The sequence below is a fragment of the Somniosus microcephalus genome, chromosome 2 (genome assembly GCF_052327205.1).
Source record: "Somniosus microcephalus isolate GS21.2 chromosome 2, FLI_Smic_1.0, whole genome shotgun sequence".
NCBI classification, from domain to species: domain Eukaryota; kingdom Metazoa; phylum Chordata; class Chondrichthyes; order Squaliformes; family Somniosidae; genus Somniosus; species Somniosus microcephalus.
Genome location: NC_140988.1, coordinates 216469531 through 216494468, shown reverse-complemented (window position 1 = coordinate 216494468; position 24938 = coordinate 216469531). Strand labels below are relative to the sequence as shown.

Sequence of the window (24938 nt, the reverse complement as noted above, 5' to 3'; positions counted from 1 at the left end):
TTATAGGCCAGACAGAGCAAGCCTGATCAAGGCCACTCGCTCCTTCGAGCGCCTGAGCGTCGATTTTAAAGGGCCCCTCCCCTCCTCTGACCGCAACGTGTACTTCCTCAACATAATTGATGAGTACTCCCGTTTCCCGTCCCTTGCCCAGACATGACCAGTACCACGGTCATCAAATGTCTGAATGACCTCTTCGCCTTGTTCGGGTTCCCTAGCTATATACATAGCGACAGGGGCTCATCTTTCATGAGCGACGAACTTCGGCAGTACCTGCTCGCGAGAGGTATTGCTACGAGTAGGACCACCAGCTACAACCCCCGGGGGAACGGCCAGGTGGAAAGAGAGAACGCGACGGTTTGGAAGGCCGTCCTCTTAGCCTTAAAATCTAAGGGCCTTCCGACCTCTCGCTGGCAGGAGGTCCTCCCTGCGGCGCTCCACTCCACCCTTTGTACTGCCACCCCTCATGAGCAAATGTCCGTTTTCCCCAGGAAGTCCACATCGGGAACCTCGCTACCGACATGGCTGACTTCTCCTGGGCCCGTCCTACTGCGGAGGCACGTGAGGACCCATAAAACGGACCCCCTGGTCGAGAGGGTGAACCTCCTACACGCCAACCCCCAGTATGCCTACGTGGCATACCCAGACGGGCGGGAGGACACGGTCTCCATACGAGACCTCGCACCCTCGGGTGCCCCTGAACTACCACCGTTATCCCCCACCACCCCTCCCAACCCAACCCCTGTAGGCGGCATGCCGGAGCCCCAGGACCTTTCGTTGACCACCCAGACACCAGATTCGACGTTGGATACTGCACCACCGCCGCCGCCACCACGACGATCAGGACGTCAGACAAGGCCTCCTGATAGACTTACCTACACGAACTTGTAGTACACTTCACCCCGCCGGACTCAATTTTAAACAAGGGGTGAATGTGGTAAACCACTGTTATTGCATATTGTTACCTCTGGTTGGCGCTGTGTACCAATGCATGCCTCAGCTGGCTCCGCCCACATGACCAGGTATAAAGGTGGGTGTTTCGGCAACCCACTTCCTTCTTGGAACCAGTCGTCCACGAGAGGCATGCTCTGTTCTTTAGTTAATAAAAGCCTTTTCGTTACCTTCCTAATTCATCGCCTTTTATGGAGTAATTGATAAGCGTATCAGTGATGTCTTCCTTTTTCCTCAACCGAGGATTCCCCTCTACTGTGGTTGACACGGCCCTTGACCGTGTCCGTTCTATCTCCCGCACTTCTGCCATCACCCCTGCCCCTCCCTCCCGGAACCACGATAGAGTTCCCCTTGTCCTCACCTTTCACCCCACCAGCCTCCACATTCAACAAATCATCCTCCGCCATTTCCGCTACCTCAGTGTGATCCCACTACCAAACACATCATCTCCTCAACCTTGGGTGACCGTTCAGTCCGTAAGGGTGACCCCGAGCTTCCAATCGCCTGTCACTTTAATTCTCCGCTCTACTCCCACTCAGACCTCACCGTCCTCGGCCTCTTGCATTGTTCCACTGAAGCTCAGCGTTAGCTCGAGGAACAGCACCTCATCTTTCGATTCGGCACTTTACAGCCTTCTGGACTCAACATAGAGTTCAACAATTTCAGATCATAGCCTCGGCCCCATTCATATATATTTTTTCCCCCCACACTTTTTGTTTGTGTCTTCTTCTCTCTCACATGGCAGCTGTCTTTCATTCTGCCAGCGCAATTTACACTTCATCTAGAGCCATCTTTTGTTTCTTAACCTGTCCCATTACCATCTCCTTTTGCCATGAATGTCTCTTAACCTCTCCTGCCTTCTATCCTATTACAGACCTTCCCTTTTGTTCTTTCATCCCCTCCCCCCTTCCCAGCTCCTACACTTGCTTAAAAATCTGTTCCAGTTCCTGCTTTTTTCCAGTTCTGACGAAAGGTCATCGACCTGAAACGTTAACTGTTTCTCTCTTCACAGATGCTGCCTGACCTGCTGAGTATCTCTAGCATTTTCTGTTTTTATTTCAAATTCTAAACTTCTTGGCTTCTAGCCAAACATTACAAAGTGCAAACCTGTACTCATAAATACAGTATTTAAGCAAACCCTACCTATAAGCTACACAAGAGACTGAACGTACAATGAAGGATCACATAGATGAAAATTCTACCACTCACTCCCCTTTACCCCCACAATACAAGGTGGAAGGAACTGCCTTGACTCCAAATTTAGAACAGGAAACCCAACACCTCCCAATCAGGATGACCATATGTAAGCAGTACCTGACTATTTATGTAATTAAGCTTTAAACAGTTTACGACAGATCTGGCTGGAGCGGGGCATCTCGCGTCGTATGGCATTAGTTAGACTTTTCCTGCACCCTTCAGCTCGAAAAAATTTTGAGCTGCAATTTGCTGGAAGTGCAAGCTGATAATGGCGTGTCGAAGGCACCTGGGACCTTAAGTGAATGGCGGGACCAATAGTGTAACTCCTTAACAAATGAGATTTAAGGATTGAGTAAAAAAACTTAGAAGCAGGGTGAATTAGAGTCAATACAACTGCAGTAATTATTAATTGAGCACCTTTATTCAAACATTTTCAGATTTGTCCCTAAATTGGCTCTTATGGATGGCATAAGAACGTAAGAATTAGGAGCAGGAGTAGGCCATATGACCCCTCAAGCCTGCTCAGCCATTCAGTAAGATCGCGGCTGATCTTCGACCTCAACTGCATTTTCCTGCCCAATCCCCATAGCCTTTGATTTCCCTAGAGTCCAAAAATCTATCTACCTCAGCCTTGAATATACACAATAACTCAGCGTCCACAGCCCTTTCGGGTAGAGAAATCCAAAGATTCACAACCCTCTGAGTGAAGAAATTCCTCTTCATCTCAGTCTTAAATGGCCGACCCCTTATCCTGAGACTATGCCCCCTAGTTCTAGACTCTCCAGCCAGGGTAAACAACCTCTCAGCATCTACCCTGTTAATCCCGTCAGAATCTGTTTCAATGAGATCATCTCTCATTCTTCTAAACTCAACAGAGTATAGGCCCAACCTACTCAATCTCTCCTCACAGGACAACCCTCTCATCCCAGGGATCAATCTAATGAACCATTGTTGCACCACCTCTAAGGCTTGTATATCCTTCCTTAGATAAGGAGACCAAAACTGTGCACAGTACTCCAGGGTGTGGTCGCACCAAAGCTCTGTACAATTGTAGCAAGACTACCTTACTGTTGTACTCCAACCCCCTTGCTTTAAAAGGCCAACATGCCATTTGCCTTCCTAATTGCTTACTGTACTTGCATGGTAAATCTGATTCTTGTACGAGGACACCAACATTTAATAGTTTCTCACCATTTAAAAAAATTCTGTTTTCCTATTCTTCCTACCAAAGTGAATAACCTCACATTATACTCCATCTGCCACCTTATTGCCCACTCACTTAACTTGTCCATATCCCTTTGCAGGCTCCTTGTGTCCTCCTCACATCGGCTGGAGAAGAATTTGGACTGGGAGGGGGAGGGTCCAGTTGTCGTGGTCCACATAGGAACCAACAACATAGTTAGAACTAGGAATGAGGTTCTGCTGAGAGTTTGAGGAGCTAAGATCCAAATTAAAAAGCAAAACTTCAAAGATAATCATTTCTGGATGGTTAACTGAGCCACACGCAAATTGGCAGAGGGACAAGCAGATCAGAGAGTTAAATGTGTGGTGTGGGAGGAAGGGGTTTCAATTCATGGGGCACTGGCACCAGTATTAGGGAAAGAGGGAGCTGTTCTGTTGGGACGGGCTCCACGTACACTGGGCTGGGACCAGTGTCCTGCGAATTGAATAACTAGGGCTATAGATAGGGCTTTAAACTAAAAAAAGGGGGGGGGCGGTGGGCGGGTTAAGGTGAGGGGAAATTTAGAAACCTAAAGAAAAAAGTCAAGGCAATGGAGCAGTGTAGCGATTTGGGTAAAGATAAGCAGAGTGCGACAGGAAAGGGGAGACGGGGAGAAATTCGGTTGGCTAGCCCCTCCAGTTAGTGCCGGGACTTCAGCGTCAGGCAGATCATGAAGTCAGTAAGCGTGCAACGCTCACTTGGACGCCTGATCTGTCAAATTGAGTATCGCACCTCGCCCCGACAGTGACAGAAAGGAGGCGTGAAGCAGTTGGTAGCCACACCAGGGACACTACTAAAAGGGTTCATGAGTACAGGAAACTTTGTGTTATCCGGAGGCTAAATGTCCGGCAAGCTCGAGCCACCGGCAAAAATCAGGAGCAGTTTTTTTTCTTTTCGTTGCTTTTTTCTCAACAGTCAAGCTCTGCAAGGTCTGTAACTAAGCAACAGCTTCAGCTAGAGACGCTTGCCGACTGTTTAGAAGCTGTTGCTAAGCAACAGGGTTTGTTGATTCACACGGAGCTGAAAATCTCCGTATGTTTCAACATTAGCGCTGGAGTGTCCGGCAGTTTTGAGGGAACAGCAACAGCTCGGTCCCATCGGTGCCGGATAGCACTAAGTTTCCTGTAATGAGTTGCAGATGTCAGGTTAGTGCAGTTTCACTGCTCCCTTGTCAGTTTGACATTGATTTGAACTGTTGCACAGTCATTTAAAGGTTGTTTAGTCTCCAGAGTGTTGTGGCTACTAAAAATTAGTTACATTTATTCTCTCAAAATATCAAAGTGCTGCACTTCCTTACATTAATAGGGGAGCGTAGGCAGCGAGAAAGATTGGAACATGTGGCCAGAGGGAGGAAGAGGACCATCAGGGCTCTCAACAGGAGGCCTCCAAGGGTCTTCCGACAGTAATTCTCCTACTTCCAATTAAACCAGCAGTGTCTTAGAAGGCTCCGCTTCAGCAGGGAGGTGGTCATAGAACTCTGCAACCAGACCTCGTGCCTCAGTTCAGAACAAGGACGGCTCTCAGTGGCAGTCAAGGTCACCGTCGCCCTCAATTTCTTTGCCAGCGGATACTTCCAGTCTGCAACAGGAGATATAGGTAACATCTCGCAGTTCACCGCCCATCGCTGCATCCGGGAGGTCACAGATGCTCTCCAGAGTAGGAGAAGGGACTACATTTTCTTCCCCATCACCAGAGAGAAGCAGGATGAGTGCACATGTGGCTTTGTCAGGATAGCGGGATTCCCCATAGTGCAGGGCGGCACTGACTACACCCACATGGCTTTGCGGGCACCACAGAACAATCCCGAGATCTTCCATAACCGCAAAGGCTACCACTCACTTAATGTCCAGTTGGTGTGCGACTAGACAGCGAATCCTCAATGTGAATGCCACGATGCCATCATCCTGCGCCAGACCGGTGTTCCAGCACGCTTCCAGCCACATCATTGAGCTCGCGGCTGGCTGGTCGGAGACAAGGGGTATCCGCTCTCCACCTGGCTCATGACTCCCCTCTGCAACCAAAACACTCCTGCAGAGCACTCATATAATGAGAGCCATACTGCCACCAGGAACATCACTGAGCAGACCATCGGGGTGCTCAAGCAACGGTTCCGCTGCCTTGACTATTCAGGAGCAGCCCTCCAGTACTTGCCGGAGCGGGTGTCCCATTTCGTCATGGTGTGCTGCATGCTCCACAATCTGGCCACCATGAGGGGCCAGCCCTTGCCAGCAGGGATTGCGGGACCACCTCAGGAGGAGGAAGAGGGAGAGCAGGAGGAGGAAGAGGGAGAGGACGAGGAGGAGGAACAGGAGCGAGGGAGGAGGCAGTCACTCAATCGGCCTTCTGGAAGGGCGGTCCATGACTGCTTCATCAGACTGCGGTTCCAGTAAATTCAACCCCAGATCTCCGTGGCTCACCACCTCTCCATTATTCCATCCCTGTCGCAGGCCATATCACAGCGCACAGCTGAAATGAAAGACAGTTCAAAATTATCTCAAGTGAATTAATAAATTCATCAATAATCAGTGAACACATCTTTACAACAATTATATTTACTATTCACCCTTGTGCAATACCTTAGTGCCTCGCGTTACTGTGCCTTTGCCTACTCTAGTGCTCCTACGAAGTGTTGGCGCAGAGGCTGCAGCACAGCTGCTGAATGTCCGTGCGGGAGACTTCAGATGGCCTTGCAGGTCGCCCTCGACGTGCTTTGGACCTGGAAGGTCCAGCAGTAGATGGAACCACCTCAGCATGGGTGGCAGCAGTCTGGGCTGGCTGGATGACAGGCAGCGACAAGGGCAATGGCGGAATGTCAGCGATGGGAGCAGGAATGCTGTCATTCTGAGAGAGGACAGCAGGTTCCTGCTCCACTGACCCACTTCCACTCTGCCGGGGCAGCACCTCAGCATCCCTAGCAATCTGTTGCAGCACAGATTGCTGGCCTGCTGCGACACCGTGAAAGCCCCAGTCGACGGTGGTAGAACCAGCCACGATGGCAGCAGCCAGAGCTTGCATGGCATCAAGCTGAGACTGCATGAGAGCAGTGAGATTGAATGGCACCAAGCATAGACTGCAGTACAGCACTAAGACGTTGCGTCGCTTCCGCCTGTGCTGCAATAGAAACATAGAAAATAGGAGCAGGAGTAGGCCATTCGGCCCTTCGAGCCTGCTCCGCCATTCAATGAGATCATGGCTGATCATCCAAATTCAGTACCCTGTCCCTGCCTTCTCCCCATATCCCTTGATCCCTTTAGCCTTAAGAAATATATCCAACTCTCTTTTGAATATATTTAATGAACTGGCCTCCACCACCCTCTGTGGCAGAGAATTCCACAGGTTCACCACTCTCTGGGTGAAGAAATTCCTCATTTCAGTCCTAAATGGCTTACCCCTTTATCCTTAGACTATGACCCCTGGTTCTGGACTCCCCGGCCATCATAAACATCCTTCCTGCATCTAGTCTGTCCAGGCCTGACAGAATTTTATAGGTTTCGATGAGATCCTCTCTCAATCTTCTAAACTCCAGTGAGTATAAGCCCAATCGACACAATTTCTCCTCATACGTCATTCCTGCCATCCCAGGTATCAGCCTGGTGAATCTTCGCTGCACTCCTTCCATGGCAAGAACATCCTTCCTGACCAAAACTGCACACAATACTCAAGGTGCGGTCTCACCAAGGCCCTGTACAACTGTAGCAAGACATCCTTGTTCCTGTACTCGAACCCTCTTGCTACGAAGGCCAACATACCATTTGCCTTCTTAACCACCTGCTGCACCTGCATGCTTACTGGTGCACAAGAACACCCAGGTCCCTTTGCACTTCCCCTTCTCCCAGTCTATTGCCATTCAAATAATAATCTGCCTTCCTGTTTTTGCCACCAAAGTGGATAACCTCACATTTATCCACATTATAGTGCATTTGCCATGTTTCTGCCCAATCACCCAACCTGTCCAAATCGTACTGGAGTTTCCCGACATCCTCCTCACAGCTTACCCTCCCACCCAGCTTTGTGTCGTCTGCAAATTTGGAGATATTACATCCAATTCCCTCGTCCAGATCATTAATATATATTGTGAACAGCTGGGGTCCTAGGACCAATCCTTGCGGTACCCCACTAGTCACTGCCTGCCACTCGGAAAACGACCCGTTTATTCCAACTCTTTGCTTTCTGTCCGCCAACCAGTTCTCTATCCAAGTCAATACCTTGCCCCCAATCCCATGTGCCTTAATTTTGCACGCTAATCTCTTATGCGGGACCTTATCGAAAGCCTTCTGAAAGTCCAAATACACCACATCCACTGGTTCTCCCTTATCTATTTTACCAGTTACATCCTCAAAAAATTCCAGTAGATTAGTCAAGCATGATTTACCTTTTGTAAATCCATGTTGACTTTGTCCGATCCTGTCACTGCTTACCAAGTGCTCTGCTATTACATCTTTTATAATAGATTCTAGCATTTTCCCCACTACCGATGTCAGGCTTACCGGTCTATAATTCCCCGCTTTTTCTCGACCACCTTTTTTTTTTTGAATAGTGGGGTAACATTAGCTACCCTCCAATCCATGGGTACTGTTCCAGAGTCTATCGAGTTCTGGAAGATGACCAGCAATGCATCTACTATTTCTAAGGCCACTTCCTTGGAAGCTGGCAGATCACCCATCACACGCGGCATCAGGTCTGGGTCGCCATGGTCTCTCTGGGAGTCTACCATCCTTTCCAGACTAGAAAGGATGGGCTCCATGGTGTGCGCAGAGCTTGTACAATGTTGGAGGCAGACTCCTCCACGCTCCTTCCCATTGCCTCGGGCACCCTTGCCATTGCACCAATGATATCCGTGTGCATGCCCATCACCCTTCTTCTAAAGGCCTCATCGAGATCCTCATCTGAGTCTTGTGTAGCAGAGCTTGTGCGCGAACTCGCCCTCCGGGGAGCCGGCCCCCGAGCTACCCTTTCCCCCTGGCCTTGCTGCAGCCCACTCGTTCCCGGTGCATCACCCTGTGCAGATCACACTACTATACTAGCCTCTAAAGAACGCGTAGTGCTAGTATCTGAGCTGGTGCCTGCGGGTGAGACATGCAGTGATGCGGTGTGTTCTTCCTCCCCCGCATCGCTCTCAACAGTATCCCCAGGGACAGGCTTTCTCAATATCTGAAAGCATAAAGGCACAAGAGACGGGTTAAGGTGAGGGGAGGGAGGTAGGAAGAGAGAAATGCATGCATAAAGCATGATTAGTTGGTAAGTGCGAAAAGCTTGTGGGGTAAGGGGGAAGTGGGATGTGAGAAGAATGAGTAGGGATGAAAATAACGTTGTTGTCCCCAAGGGGGTCCACATCGCCGGTGGCCACAGTGCCCATCACCTGGCACCCAATAATCTCCAGCACTGCATTTTCCAGCTCAGACAGTGGTTGGGTGTTGGCTTGTCCCCAGTCTGTGCGCTCCTGCTCCCTCATGTTGTGAGCCACCTTGGCCTGCAAGAGAAAGTAGAGTGTGAGGGAAGTGTGGAGCAATGTGTTTGGGTGATGTGCCTGCCACAGTTGAATAGCTCTTTGTGTGCAAGGTGCGAGTGTTGGTAGGTAGAGGTTGTTGGTGGGTGAGTACTGGGGGGGGGGGGGGGCGGTGTGGTGCTTTGGCCTGTGTGTGCAGACTGTGGTTCAGACGGTGGTATGTAGCATTTGTTGAGGCACCGACTCACCCTGACCACCCGAGTGAGGTCGTTAAATTTCTTCCTGCACAGTGCATGGGTCCCGAGGACCACAGTGCTGCCCGAGACCTGATGGGCAACCTCCCTCCACATGGCACGAAAGACTTGCAGCGAGGGCCTCCTGCCACTTGTCAGGTAGAGCACCGCCCTCCGTCTCCCCACAGCGGACACCAACTCCTCCAATGCTTGGTCTGAAAATCTGCGGGCTCTCTTCCTGGGGCGTGGATCTGCCATCATGAAACCTGCTCGAGTCGTCTGGCTCGTTGGGCTTGGCCTGCTCCTGCTTGCTGACACAGGTTCACAGCCAGCAATGCTGAGAATGAGGTTCTGCAGCATGAATGCACCTCCCCTTTAAGAACTGGAGAGAGCCTGTGGCAATAATTTGCGATTAGACTGCACCTGATATTGGTTAGCGTTTTGAGTGTAACGCCACTGAGCCAGGCCGTTAGCGCTTGATTTAGTGCTCCCATCCTTTTTGAGCGACGACAATGAATTGTGCATGCAGCGAGATTCATTAGCGCCTGGCGCTAAATCTCAAACTTTTCCAAAGTTAGCGCCCATTCCTGGGCGATAATGAATTTCTCGCCCAGAGAGTTTAACGGTAATAGTGCATCAGTGAATAAGGTGAAAGCAGGGAATAATGGTAAAACGTTAAAATTAAAAGCATGAAGCATCCGTAACAGTGACACGAAGAGATAAATGGCTTTGATCTAATGGCCATTACAGAGACGTGGTTGCAAGATGACCAAGGTTGGGAACTAAATATTCCAGGTTACATGACGTCTTGAAAAGGACAGGCAGAATGGAAATAGAGGGGGTTAGCCCTGATAATGAAGGATGACATAAGGGCAGGAGTGAGAAAGGATCTTGGCTCGGAAGATCAGGAAGTAGAATCAGTTTGTGTGGAGATAAGAAATAACAAGGGGCAGAAAACATTGGTGGGAGTAGTTTATAGGCCCCTTAACAGTAGCTTATACCATTGGACAGAGTATTAATCAAGAAATAATAGAAGCTTGTAACAAAGGTAATACAATAATCATGGGAACTTTAATCTTCATATAGACTGGGTAAATCAAATTGGCAAAGGTAGGCTGGAGGACGAGTTCATGTAATGCATTCGAGAGTTTCTTAGAACAATACGTCGTGGAACCAACCAGGGAATAGGCTCTTTTAGATCTTGTATTGTGTAATGAGACAGGGTTAATTAGTAATATAGTATTAAATATATACTTTCATGCACAATCACAAGGCAACAGTAATTTATGTTTGAAACAGATTTAACTTATCCTTACAATAAGTTCAATAATCTAAGCAAATGAATGCAATAAATGGATCACTTCCTTACCTGATTACAGGTGTCAGCCAGTGAATGTATAGCTTCTGAGAACATTGATGCAGACCCTGTATAAACCCAGGCAACTAGTTTGAAGATAAAATTCAGCCCATTGCTAGAGTGGGGTTAACAAAAATAATGTATTGACAACCAGCAATGTGTGATTTTTGTATTTAGAAGGAGCATTTAAAAAGCAATTAAAAAAAAAAGTTTGTTTTAAATTTAGCAAGAACAAGAAAATTAATTTTGATTATAAACCAACGTGGCAACCAACAAACCAGCAATGGATTACGAGCCTCCTATTTGGCCCAGAAACAAATGCCACAGCAGCCATTTTCTCAAAAGGCAAGAACCAGGGAGGGAAAATTTGGTTTATTTGTGCCTGCCGTTAGCGCCCTAAGAGGGCGCAAAGCAACTAGCGCCTGGGCGCGGCGGTGTTTGCACCGCTCACGAAATTGACCAGACATTTTGCGGCGGCGCTAAACACTACCGCCACAATCTCCTGTGCCCGCAGATCGTGATGTCAGTCGAATGTGCAACACCCCGGTTGCGCCACAGACCGGATATGGAGTGGCGCCCCTGCCTCACTGCCTGCCGCTAGCAACGACAGGTTGAGGGGAGCGTTTTGCAATCGGGAAGGGACTGGGGGGAGTGCTATTTAAAGGCGACCGCTTCCTGCCTTTTTTTGTTGGCAACATTTTTGCACCATGCATTCTGATGGAGAGACTCTTCTGGAGAGATTCAATGCTGTGTGAAGGAGTTTTGGGTACTGAGCAGCACTTTGCAGGTTCATTTTGATTTGACCTTCCTTGCATCGATTTAGAAGACTATGGGGGCTGCACTCTGAGCTCTTTCCCTGGGTCTCTCCATTGTTCTTTCCAGCAGATTTGACGTAAAGGTCTCTCCAGGCCGAGATTCAAGGCTGCAATGAGCAGGGTGTGGATGGAGAGCAAGATCGACCCTCCCCTTTAAGAACTGGCCGGCGCCAGTGTGTCTGTGTTCCATTGCTGACTGACATCACATGAGCTTCACCAGCGCCCTGAGGTAGCGCCTCACTCCTCGACGTTAGCGCCTTGAGAGGTGTGTAGTGCCTGATTTAGCGCTCCAATCTCCGCCAGGGGCGATAGAAGCCAAGTTTAATGTCGGAGACGATAATTAGCGCCAGGCGCTAAACTTTGCGCCCGGTCGATAATTGCGCCCCAAACGGGGCAATACCAAATTTCTCCCCCCATAGCTTTTGGCCTGACCACTAAATGGAGCATTTTCTCTGCTATCCTGCAGCAGGTATTTGCTTATGGGAGAGTACAGTGGTACATGGCATCTTATGGGGAGGGGGAGAAGAGGCAGAGAAAATAAGTTTTCTTAAACAAGAAAATTTACATATTTATCATTTGCTTGTTCTTTATGTAGATTTTTATCGAATCCCATTTTTAAACAAAATAAACAAATTTTAAATACAAAACAAGGCCTTACATGCAGATTGCAACCATCACAACTTTTCCTGGTCCCTGTAAAAACGGTGTTGACTTAGTTGAACGAGGCTGAAAGATTAAAAACAAAACCTTTGTTATTGATCATTTAAAGCATAAAATATTGCAGTCCTATTAGCTTGCGATGAATTTACCTTTACTCATGACTATTCTTTTTCATGAAATTTAACGTGTCAACATTTTGTTCTTTGACCAATAAGATTCCGAAACCCAGCATTTACAGCAAAAAAAGCATTAGTGTACACTCCTAGCTTCCTTCAAAGTGTATAAAAGGAGGCACTTTAGTAAAGAATGCCCAGGAAAATTTAGAGACGAAGGATAGTTCAGTGGTGCATGGCATCAATTATCCAAAGAGAGCAGCACTGATCTATATGCAAACAGATGCAAAAAAATAAACTTACTAACAGTTCTGATTTTAAATTAATAACCAATTAATTTGTTTCTACAATTGTATGACAACTACATGTTGTATGCAGTTACATAAAAAGGTTTTTGGATTGCTGTATCTCTACTACAATCAAATCATGACAAAAGTACTTCAAACTTTTATAACTGCAGTGAGTGACATAGGATCACTGGGCAGAAACATTTCTGCACCTCTTGGTTACTTATGAGTCAAATTCAATTACTATGGACAATCACAATACTTTGGATAACTAATATTCAGATTATCGGGGTGTTATAGTTAATTTATGCAGTATATCTTTCCTAACTGCATTAATTAGCTTGGAATATTTTAGCAAATGTGAGCAAAACAAACATTACTAAAAAAATGACAAGATATGAAAGTTGTCAGTGCAGTTTTTACAGGAGCTAAATTAATTACAAAACAGCAGCCAAATGTACATTCACACACCAGCTCCACATTCTTAAACTAAACTTATGAATTTCAAAAGGTTACACTAAGTGGTACTGATCTACGAATAGCCAATATGAATTACCTTCATGCAGTTATTGAACCTACAGGACAGAGGCTGCATGTCCACATTATATCATAGGAATAGAATTTCAAAATTGATTTAGAAGAATTATAGTACCATTATGGAATCATATGAAAATAGGCCTTTCAAAATAAATTTGCCTTAGCTTTCTTTTGGATATAAAAATCCTATTTTCCTGCTGTGTTCTGAGAAAGAAGAACAACTTGCGTTTATACAGTGCCTTTAACATTCCACAGGAGCGTTATCAGACAAACTTTGACATCGAGCCACAGGAGGAGATATTAGGACAGGTAACCAAAAGCTTGGTCAAAGACAAAAGCAAAATAGTGCGGATGCTGGAAATCTGAAATAAAAACAGAAAATGCTGGAAATACTCAGCAGGTCAGGCAGCATCTGTGGAGAGAGAAACAGAGTTAACGTTTCAGGTCGATGACCTTTTGTCAGAACTGGAAAAAGTTAGAGATGTAACAGATTTTAAGCAAGGGCAGAGGCTGGGAAAGGGGGGGGGATGGGTGGAAAGAACAAAAGAAAAGGTCTGTGGTAGGAATGGAGGGGAGGAGTGATTAAATGACAAAAGGTATGATTGTACAAAGCAAAAGGAGATGGTAATGGAACAAGTAAAGAAACAAAAGATGGGTGTAGAACAGGTGTAAATGGGAATAACAGAATCATCAACAGCTGCCATCTGTAAAAAATTGGGACAGAGGTTATGGTCTGAAATTGTTGAAATCTATGTTGAGTCCAGAAGACTGTAAAGTGCCTCATCGAAAGATGACGTGCTGTTCCTCGAGCTTCATTCAAACAGTGTAAGAGGCCGAGGACAGAGAGGTCAGAGTGGGAGTGGAGCGGAGAATTAAAGTGACAGGCGACCGGAAGCTCATGGTCACGTTTGTGGACCGAACGGCGGTGTTCTGCAAAGCAGTCACCCGCAAAGCAGTCACCCAATCTGCATTTGGTCTCCCCAATGTAGAGGAGACCGCATCGTGAGCAGCGAATACAGTATACTAGATTGCAATTACAACAAGCAAATCACTTTCACCTGGAAGGAATGTTTGGGGCCCTGGATGGTGGGAAGGGAGGAGGTAAAAGGACAGGTGTTGCATTTCCAGTGCTTGCACGGGAAGGTGCGGTGGGGTTAGGGGTGATTGAGGAGTGGAGCAGGGTGTTGTGGAGGGAACGGTCCCTTCGGAATGCTGAAAGGGGAGGGGATGATGTGTTTGGTGGTGGGATCATGCTGGAGGTGGTGGAAATGGTGGAAGATGATCCGTTGAATGTGGAGGCTGGTGGGGTGAAAGGTGAGGACAAGGGGAACCCTACATGGTTCTGGGAGGGAGGGGAAGGGGCTTGGTCAAAGAGGTGGGTTTTAAGGAGCGTCTTAAAGGAGGAGAGGTAGAGAGGCGGAGAGGTTTAGAGAGGGAATTCCAGAGGTTAGGGTCTAGACATCCTCTAATGGTGGGATGAAGGAAATCGGGGATGTGCAAGAGGCCAGAATTGGTGGCATGCCGAGTTCTCAGATGGTTGTAGGGCTGGAGGACGTTACAGAGATAGGGAGAGGCGAGGCCATGGAGGGATTTGAACAGAAGGTTGAGAATTTTAAATTTGAGGAATTGCTGGAGCAGGAGCCAACGTAGGCCAGCAAGCACATGGGTGATGGGTGAATGGGACTTGGTGTGAGGTAGGATATAGGCAGCAGAGCTTTGGATGAGCTCAAGTTTACGGAGGGTGAAAAATGGGAGGCCGACCAGGAGAGCATTGGAATAGTAAGGTTTGGAGCTAACAAATGTATGGATGTGGGTTTCAGCAATAGGGGCTGAGGCAGGGGTGGAGATGGTCAATATTACAGGAGGTGGAAGTAGGCGGTGATGGAGAGGATACATGGTCACACGGTCAGCTCAGGGTCAAATAGGACGGTAAGGTTGCGAACAGTCTGGTTCAGCCTCAGATAATGGCCAGAGAGGAGGGATGGAATCGGTGGCTAGGGAAAGGAGTTTGTGGCGGGGACCGAAGACAATGGCTTTGGTCTTCCCAATATTTAACTGGAGGAAATTTCTGCTCATCCAATACTGTAAGTCGGACAAGCAGCGTGACAAATCATACAGTGGAGGGGTGTGAGAGGTACTGAGGTAGAGCTGTGTACATGTTGAATCGGACATTGTGTTTTCGGATGATGTCGCTGAGGGGTAGCTAGATGAGAAATAGGAGTGGGGCCAAGGATAGATCCTTGGGGGACTCCAGAGGTGCAGGAGCGGGAAGAGAAGCCGTTGCCAGAGATTCTCTGGCTATAACTGGATAGAGAAGAATGGAACCAGGTGAGGGCATTCCCTCAGGTGGACAACGAAGGAGAGGAGTTGGAGGAGGATGAAGTGGTTAACCGTGTCAAAGGCTGCAGACAGCTCGAGAAGGATGAGGAGGGATAGTGCACCACAGTCACAGTCACACAGGATGTCATTTGTGACTTTGATAAATGTCGTTTCAGTGCTGTGGCAGGGGTGGAAACTTGATTGGAGAGGTTCAAACATAGAGTTGAGAGAAAGAGGAGAATGGATTTGGGAAGTGACAGCATATTCAAGGACTTGAGAGGAAAGAGAGGTTGGAGATGGGATGGTAGTTTGCAAGCGTCAAGGGTGTGCTTTGAGGAGGTGAGTGATGACAGCAGATTTGAAAGGAATGTGAACAGTACCAGAAGAGAGGGAACCCTTTACAATATAAGGTAGCAAGGGGACCAGGAAGGGAAGTTGGGTGGTCAGCAGTTTAGTGGGAATAAGGTCAAGAGAGCTGGGTCTCATGGATAAAACTAGAGAAAGATGCACTTTCACGGCAGAAGTGGGCAACCTTGGGGGAATTTTGGATTGGTGGGCTGGAAAAGGGACGGATGCGGCAGAGGCAACTAAACGGGTGATCTCAATCTTGGTGACAAAGAAGTCCTTGAACTCCTCGCTCTTCTTGTTGGAGGCGAGGGTGGAAGGGGCAGGGAAAAGGGGTTTAAGAGGAGGGTTGGTCGTATAGAAGCGAAGCCAGTGGATATCTTTACATTTCAGGATGATCCTGGAGTAGTGAGTAGTTTTGGCAGAGGAGAGCAGGACCCAATAGTGCTTTATGTGCTCTAGCCAGATCTGGCAATGAATGGTTAAACGTTCAAGACTGTGAACCTTGGACTTAAGGGAGCGGAAATTGGGGTCGTACCCGAGAAAACGACCAGGGTGGGAGAGAGTAAGAATTTTATCAGGGACATGGGCATCAAAGGTGAGGGTGTGATTAAGCAGATTGTTAGCTGCAGAAGTATTGGGGGCCAAAAGCTATAGACAGTTGCGAATTTGTAAGGGCCACTGGGGGAGTTTTTTCCAGGGGTGGATGCAGAAGGAAGTGGAGTTGGAAGGGGGATGCGAGTGGAGAAGGATACAAGGAAGCGATCAGAGATGGCCTTATCTGTGTTTGAGACGATGGGAGTAGAGGTGCCGCATGGAATGGCATGGTCAAGGGGATGGCCATGAATATAGATAGGAGTGTTTATATGGAGGGAGAGGTTAAGGGAGGATAGGAGGGCAGTGAACTCAGAGGGGAGATGGCAAGGCAAGTTTAGATGGTAAAATCACCATGAATGAGAAGTCACTTGATGCAGAAAAAAGAAAACATTTAGGTGCACGTACAACCCTGTTTAAAATAGAACTAGTTTCACTGTACTGAAGTATAATATTCCTTCACTCTGTTCAGCTGCCTCTGCCAATTCCCTTCCTTCCCATAGCCCACTGGGCCAAACTTCCTCTAAGGTTCCCCCCTGCCCTAGCCCTGAACTCACATCTTTCTCCAGTTTCTCGCTGATCTCCCCTCATGACCTTTCTGCGCTCATCTTGTCCAAGAGACCCACCTCCTGCTCCCTCAACCCTATTCCCACCAAACTGCCGACCACCCAACTTCCTTTTCTGGCTCCCATGTTAGCTGACATTGTTAACGGTTCTCTATCCTCAGGTACTGCCCCCCTCTCCCTCAAATCTGCTGTCATCACCCCTCTCTTCAAAAAACAACCCTTGATCTCTCCGTCCTTGCAAACTACCGCCCCGTCTCTAACCTCCCTTTCCTCTCCAAAGTCCTTGAACGCGTTGCTGCCGTGTCCATCTTTCCCGCAATTCCATGTTTGAATCCTTCAACCAGGTTTCCGCCTTTGCCACAGTACCAAAACGGCTCTCACCAAAGTCACAAATGACGTCCTTTGTGACTGAGACAAAGGTAAACTATCCCTCCTCGTCCTTCTCGACTTGTCTGCAGCCTTTGACACGGTTGACCACTCCATCCTTCTCCAACGCCTCTCCACCGTCATCCAGATGGGTGGGACTGCACTCACGTGGTTCTATTCTTATCTATCTAATCGTAGCCATAGAATCATCTGCTTCTCTTCCCGCTCCCGCATCATTACCTCTGGTGGCCCCAAGGATCTATCCATGGCCCCCTCCTATTTCTCATCTACATGTTGCCCCTTGGCGACATCATCCGAAAACACAGCTTCAGTTTCCACACGTACACTGACGACACGCAACTCTACCTCACTACCTCTTCTCTTGACCCCTCCACGGTCTCTAAATTGTCAGACTGCTTGTCCGACATACAGTTCTGGATGAGCAGAAATTTTCTCCAATTAAATATTGGGAAGCCCGAAGCCATTGTTTTCGGTCCCGCCACAAACTCCGTTCCTTAGCCACTGACTCCATCCCTCTCCCGAACACCGGTCTGAGTCTGAACCACACTGTTTGCAACCTTGGTGTCATATTTGACCCTGAAATGAGCTTCTGACCACATATCTCCAGCATAACAAAGTCTGCCTATTTCCACCTCCGTAACATCGCCTATCTCCGCCCTTGCCTCAGCTCATCCGCTGCTGAAACTCTCATCCATGCCTTAGTTAGCTCTAGACTTGACTATTCCAACGCACTCCTGGCTGGCCCCCCAAATTCTACCGTTTGTAAACTTGAGATCATCCAAAACTCAGCTGCCCGTGTCCAAATGCGCATCAAGTCCCGTTCACCCATCACCCGTGTGTGTGCTCACTGACCCACATGGCTCCCGGTTAAGCAGTGCCTCAATTTCAAAATTCTCATCCTTGTTTTCAAATCCTTCCATGGTCTCGCCCCTCTCCATCTCTGTAATCTCCTTCAGCCCCACAACCGCCCCCCTCCCCCCTGCCACCCCGAGATATCTGCGCTCCTCTAATTCTGCCCTCTTGAGCATCCCTGATTATAATCACTCAACCACTGGGGGCCGTGCCTTCTGTTGCCTAGGCCCTAAACTCTGGAATTCCCTGCCTCGCTTTCCTCCTTTAAGTTGCTCTTTAAAACCTAACTCTTTGACCAAGCTTTTGGTCACCTGCCCTAATTTCTCCTGATGTGGCTCGGTGTCAAATTTTTTCGTCTTATAATACTCCTGTGCAGCGCCTTGGGACATTGTACGATGTTAAAGATGCTATATAAATACAAGTTGTTGTGTTAAAAAAAAAAAAAAAAAAATTCTGTATATATTAAGGAAGACTTCCCTGCATATGGAGGGAGTCATGGGAGAGCCTGGGTGCAGCTCTGCACCTCTGTGCAGTGCCCATCAGTGTTTGCAGCACCTCAATTCTGTAGAACACTGACAGCACAAATGTCAAAATAAATTTGGCCATGGTCCCTTTAAGCAAACCAGCTGATGACGCGTCATCAAATGATGTCACCAGACCCGCTTCCTCTAATTGGCTGGCAAATGCGCTGGGCAGGCTTAACAAGCCCCATCAGGGGAAATTCATTTCAGAGGCCGGGATGGAGACAGCAGCAGGGTCGAGACCCGCCACCGACATTGCCCGCCAACGTTCGTAAAATCGCAGCCTTAGTAAGTTAAATATTTTTTGACAGGAAGAAACTTTTAAACCCTGCCTACTATTGCCTGTGTGCCTAAGGTAATGAGCCCAATTTGAAGAGCCTTCCCAAACCAGTGCAATCGGTGAAATCTTGTAATTTTGAACTGGGGACGGGGTCTAATTTGGGCGGATTGAATCTTGAACCAGCACAAAAGATCGCAGAGAACACGAGTGCAAGTGGTTTTGAGCCTAACTCACCTTTTAAATGCCCCAGAGTCAGGACGGAAAACTAGTGGAAACTCTACCACTATATGTTTTTAAAAAATATATAGAATTTTGGCTGCATAATTGGCCTTACCATAGTGTTACCCAGAAACTCCCAGTATTCCCTCATTAACTTCTGGTTCTTGAAAAGATCTGCAATGGAGAAAAAATATTAAATCAAATCCAGTTTGTACTAGGACATAAATTAAATTAATTGATTTAACCAGGTCTCCTGTGACATTGCACTAAAAGGGATTTGGAAAGAGAGATATTTTAAGAGACAGTGATGCAAGTGTTTTTGATTGATTCGAAGAAAGGAAGGATTTTCTTACCCACTGAAAATTGATAAGTAAGGAAATGAATTTATTTCCCTTCATACCACAGCTACATAAATACATGGGTGTACGTAACAGGGACAAACAGTGACTCAGGACTATGTATTGCTTCTGGAGATGGAAGCAAAAGATGAGTGTTCAGCGCTGGTCAGGTTCAGAGAGGATCCGGGGGTGGCTGCAAGGGACCCCACCCTTCAAATTCAGACCTACACATTGGGAATGAAATCTAAACCAGAATGGAATTTGAAAAAGGGTAAGGAGAATGACTGGAGGAGTCTGATGAATCAGTCTTTGGAATAATAAACACATACCTGTTTTAACAAACCTAACTTGCATTAATAAACAATCCCTTGTATTTACATCTTTAACATTTTTGTGTGTCAAAAATTACTCTGCAAAATGTTCAGAAATTTGCACTTCCCCTTCTTTTGATGTTATGTATAAAAAACTCAATCCTGGCTACTTTCACTGTTTCTTAAAAATGTGTTTCTAGCCATTAGTCCTTCAGTACTTCTCTATCATTGGATAGAGAAGGTGGAGGGATAACAGCCTTACAGATAGCAAGTTCCAGCACAATCAGAATAGCCAGATTTGCTGTCTAAAAAAATTAGGAGTTACAGGCACAAATACATATTTAAAATTGTAGCCTGCTATCTTTTTAGGGCATGCCAAATATATAATTGTCAACTAAAGAGACTCATGAACTCGAGCCCGAGGCCTCTCAGACGTACAGGCCTCTTATGGAAAAGACGGTTACACATCTTAAACAGTAACGTCAACCCCATTGTTCATAAATCATGAGATTTGGCAAGAAATCATGAGTTGCTATTTTTTTCCCCAAACAGACTAATATAGATTGATAGTTCATTTATAAACCTCATTAGTGGCTTTATTTATTCTTTAGGTGAAACTTTACTTTAATTGCATTTTTAAATTTAATCGTGCAACACTAAAAAAAAAAGTGGCAAACGCTGGATATATTTTAAGGTAAATTGCAAGGTTTATTACATGTCCGGAGTGCAAGAAAGACACTTTAAATTTCAGGAGCAGAACGCCTTCCTGTACTTTGTACACCAAGATGGTGGAGAGTTTTGCTCCCAAATTTTAACGATTCCACTTCAGTTGGGATGAAAAAATTGAAAATTAGATGCTAGGGGATATATTTTCATCCATTCACTAACTTAAATGAAAAGGCAGACATGAATTTAAATGGAAAGTTTCATACACACTTTATACTCAGATCTATTAAAATTAGCAAAGAAAGAAAATATAGTCCTAGAAGGTACAGGAGGACAACCTGGAGATAGCTGTCCTTTTGATTCCACCAATTTGTGGATGTGCCTGATCTCAGCTAGAATCACTGTCACAGTGAACTGAGATTAGAAACTCAACATGTGAGATTACAGATCAAAATTTATATCCATCACATTCAATGGCAGAAAACCTATACACCAAGACATGGTTATGTTCTAGATATGAATTGAAATGAGCTTACTGGTCTAAGTGATGCTAACAACAAATAGCGTCCAGGAATGGCGAGGTAGGAATGTGGAGGAGTAAAATCTAATGGGGGAGAAATTCAGTAGGTTGCGCCACCTGCTAGCGCCTTAAGAGGTCGCTAAGTAGGTCGCAAGCCAACTGGTGCCCGGGCGCGGCACTGCCCACGCCTCCCGCTAAATTCCGCGGGACATTAGTGGTGGCGCTAACCGTTAGCGCTGTGCCGCTGCCGATGAAGTCATCGGTGTGCGCAGCGCCCTGCTGACGCCCCAGCCGTGATATTTGGCAGCGCCCCCTGATTTACCGCCGGACGCTATGTCCGACGGGTTCAGGGGGGCCTACCTGCGGCCTGGGAGGCGCAAATTAAAGGCGAGGTGCGGGGCGGCCATTTTTGTTGTTGGCCGCCTGCCAGCACCTGCCTGCGCTCCCGTCCCCGGCCTCCTGCACCCCCCCCGCCGCGGAGTGCCGGCTGCGTTCCAAGAGCTCGGCACTTCTCCTCGGTACCGGGCTCTTTTGCCTGCACTCCCGATCCTCGGGGGCCCAGCTGGGCCCCAGATCACGCTGCACAAGGCCCCTCCCCTTTAAGAAGGGGAGGAAGGCCTGCAATACCGCAGCGCGACGTGCCGCAGTTTGTGGCGCTGCGGCACGTAGCGCCACGATATTTACTCGCAGCGCCCCAAGAGGGATGCGTCGCGCCTCCAGTAGCGCCGCGCTTCCCTTTGGGGCGCAACAACTCAATTTCTGGTGCGGGGGCGTGAATGTTTCCAGGGCGCTACTTTTAGCACCCTGGCGAGGCTGGCGCCCCAAACGGGGCTATATTCAATTTCTCCCCCAATAGGTTTAAATGGCTGCGAAGCTGTTCTTTGCAACAAATATTATCAGTGGAAACGCAGATGCGCACTTGTTCCTAGCCACAGAATAATATTCCCAGGATTCATGAGGTTACTCTTAACGGGCAACATCTTACCACATTAAAAACTTAAACGCTTTATGTATTTATTTGAGTTGGAAACACAGTATTGATTATCTGTTGCTATTTTCGTATGCAGACGATTTAAGAGACTCAAGAGAGGTTCAAAACCCTTCCTTTAAATGCAATTCCCTTCGTTTCTCGCCATGTAAACCAGAAACATTTACAAATTTATTGCTTTCAAATCATTTCCACTGACAAAGGTTTCTGAAAACTTTCTGGAGAAGAAGTTCACACCAGCAAAGTGCAGAACGTGTAGGGCAACAGTGGGCAGCTTTGTCCCATTCCTGACTGTTACCAAAACATCACAATAAAGTCAAGGATTTTAACTGACGCATGTTATGGTAAATTAAACAAGCCAGCCCCATACTTTCCTTTCTAGTTGCACTGATCTACTGAGTAATTCGAATACATGGCTTTCAATGGGGACAGTAGGAATGTCTAAAGTGCATGCGCAAATTGCGTTTATTTTTTTTAAAATTGTGATTTAGGCATTCTATCGCGAAATCGCAAGTGAAGCTTTATTTCACTCCGAAATCGCGACTCTAGCGATGGAATCACAAGAGTTGGCAATACTACTTAAACCCAGAAAGTGTTATATAGGCAAGTTTAATCACTGCCGTCTAAATTTTACAATTTTTCATACCTTCATTATGTCGCAGCCCTTATTTCCAGGACTATTATAGACCTCCAGGATAGGCATCCCTAGCTGATGAGGAACTTTGTTCACAAATTGCTAAGGTCTCCAGCCTGGGCCTTTTTTGAAGGACCAATAAGGGTGACTACTGGGTTCCCCTAAGGTCACCAAACAAGAATCATCACAAGTGCCCCTTTTAGAGCACCACTAATATAGGAAAGAAACATATGGTTCAATCACACTAAAATAAGCAACAAAGTCCCAACAAAAGCAAAAAGAACCTTCCCAACTAAATCATAATGCTGTTATCAATGTTTATAAGACACTCTATACCCTGCGGTGCCCACTGATCACGGAAGACATATGGGGGGAAAAATTCAGTTGGTTGCGCCTCCCATTAGTGCCTTAAGAGGGCACTAACGGGACGCAAAGCAACTAGCGCCTGGGCGCGGCACTGCCCACGCCTCCCGCAAAATTCAGCGGGAGGTTAGTGGTGGCGCTAACCGGTAGCGCCACGCGCGATGATGTCATTGGCGTGCGCAGCGCCCCACTCACGCCCTGGCCATGATCTTCGGGAGCGCCCCCTGACTTACCGCCGGACGCTATGTCCGATGGGGTCAGGGAGGCCTACCTGCGGCTGGGGAGATGCAATTTAAAGGCGAAGTGCGGGGCAGCCATTTTTGTTGCTGGTCGCCTGCCAGCACCTGCCTGCGCTCCCGTCCCAGACCTCCTGAAACGCCCCCCCCCCCCCCCCAAAACGGAGTGCTGGCTGCGCTCCAAGAGCCCAGCACTTCTCGAGTGCCGGGTTCTTTTGCCTGCACTCCCGATCCCCAGCTGGGCCCCAGGTCACGCTGCACAAGGCCCATCCCCTTCAAGAAGGGAAGGCCTGCAATACCGCGGTGCGACGTGCCGCAGCGTGTGGCGCTGCGGCACATAACACCGCAATATTGACTCACAGCGCCCCAAGAGGGATGCGGGGCGCTACTGCTTCCCTCTCGGGGCGCAACCACTCAATTTCCGGCACGGGGACGCTAATTTTTCCGGGGCGCTGAAGTTAAGGGCACTACTCAATTTTTAGTCCATGAGATTTAGTGAGGAGTAATGAAGTAGATTTAGTTAACAGCCTAACTGAACATTTATCCAACAGCAATCATAACATGATCAAGTTCAACGTAGTGTTTGAAAGGGAGACACGCAAAACAGCTACTAAGATTCTAGATTTAGGTAAGGCTGACTTCAACGGGATGAGGCAGAGATTGTCCACAGTAAACTGGGCAAATCTGTTAACGGGTAAAATGACAGAAGATCAGTGGGAGAGGTTTAAAAAAGAATTTAATGTGATACAGAACCAGTTTATATTCCTGAGGGGCAAGAGCTCTACTTGACAATAAAAACAGCCATGGACAACTAAAGAGGTAAGGGACAGCATAAAACTAAAGGAAAGCACTTACAAAAATGCAAAAAATAGCACAGATCCTGGCAAATGGGAAAGATACAAAGAACAGCAAAGGGTCACAAAACAGATAGTAAGAGCTACAAAAAGGGAGTATGAAAAGAAACTTGCAAGGGATATCAAAATCAATAAGAACTTTTACAGTTACGTTAGGAAAAAGAGGGTGGTCAGGAGCAATGTTGGCCCCTTAAAAACTTAAAGTGGTGATATTGTCAATGACGATGGGGAAATGGCAGACATGTTGAATAATTACTTTGTGTCAGTATTTACAGTAGAAGAGGATAGTATGCCAGAAATCCCAAAGAAACTAATATTGAATTGGGGACAGAGACTCACTAAAATTAACCTAAGTAAAATAACAGTAATGAAGAAAATAATGGCACTAAAGGGTGACAAATTCCCAGGGCCAGATGGTTTCCCTCCCAGGGTTTTAAAGGAAGTAGGTGAGCACAATGCAGATGCCCTAACTATAATCTTCCAAAGTTCTCTAGATTCAGGAACCGTTCCTTTAGATTGGAAAATTGCATGTCACTCTGCTTTTTAAGAATGGTGAGCGGGGGAAACCAGGGAATTATAGACCAGTTAGCCTAATATCTGTCGTCGGGAAATTGCTAGAGTCTATAATTAAGGACAGGGTGACTGAACATCTCAAAAATGTTCAGTTGATCAGAGAGCAAGCATGGATTTGTGAAAGGTAGGTCATGCCTGACAAACCTGATTGAATCTTTTGAAGAGATGACTAAAGTAGTGGACAGGGAAATGTCTATGGATGTTATTTTTATGGACTTCCAGAAGGCATTTGATAAAATCCCACATAAGAGCCTGTTATCTAAGGTAGAAGCCCATGGAATGGAGGGCAAATTATTGACCTGGTTAGGTAATTGGCTGTGCGGCAGGAGACAGAGCTGAGATAATGGGTAGGTACTCAAATTGGCAGGGTATGACTAGTATTGTCCCGCAGGGATCTGTGTTGGGGCCTCAACTATTCACAATATTTATTAATGACCTAGATGATGGCGTAGAAAATCCTATATCCAAATTTGCCAATGACACAAAGATAGGCGGCATTGTAGATGAATGCATAAAATTACAAAGGGATATTGATACAGGGAACTTTTTGGTATCTG

General features: G+C 47.0%; 1 protein-coding gene across 8 annotated transcripts in view; it reads right to left on the bottom strand.

The window, feature by feature from the left end:
* Window positions 1-24938, bottom strand: part of slc30a9 (solute carrier family 30 member 9) — a 181666-nt gene that overhangs the window by 78199 nt on the left and 78529 nt on the right. For all 8 annotated transcript variants that reach the window (XR_015073915.1, XR_015073921.1, XM_085969322.1 and 5 more), the window contains 3 exons: window positions 19014-19072; window positions 11877-11944; window positions 10416-10518 (listed from right to left, as the gene is read on the bottom strand). Coding sequence is in view for 6 of the 8 variants with exons in the window: in XM_085969322.1 (XP_085825448.1) it covers window positions 10416-10518; window positions 11877-11944; window positions 19014-19072 (230 nt within the window). In the remaining 2 variants the exon portion in view is untranslated. The remainder of the gene's footprint in view (window positions 1-10415; window positions 10519-11876; window positions 11945-19013; window positions 19073-24938) is intronic.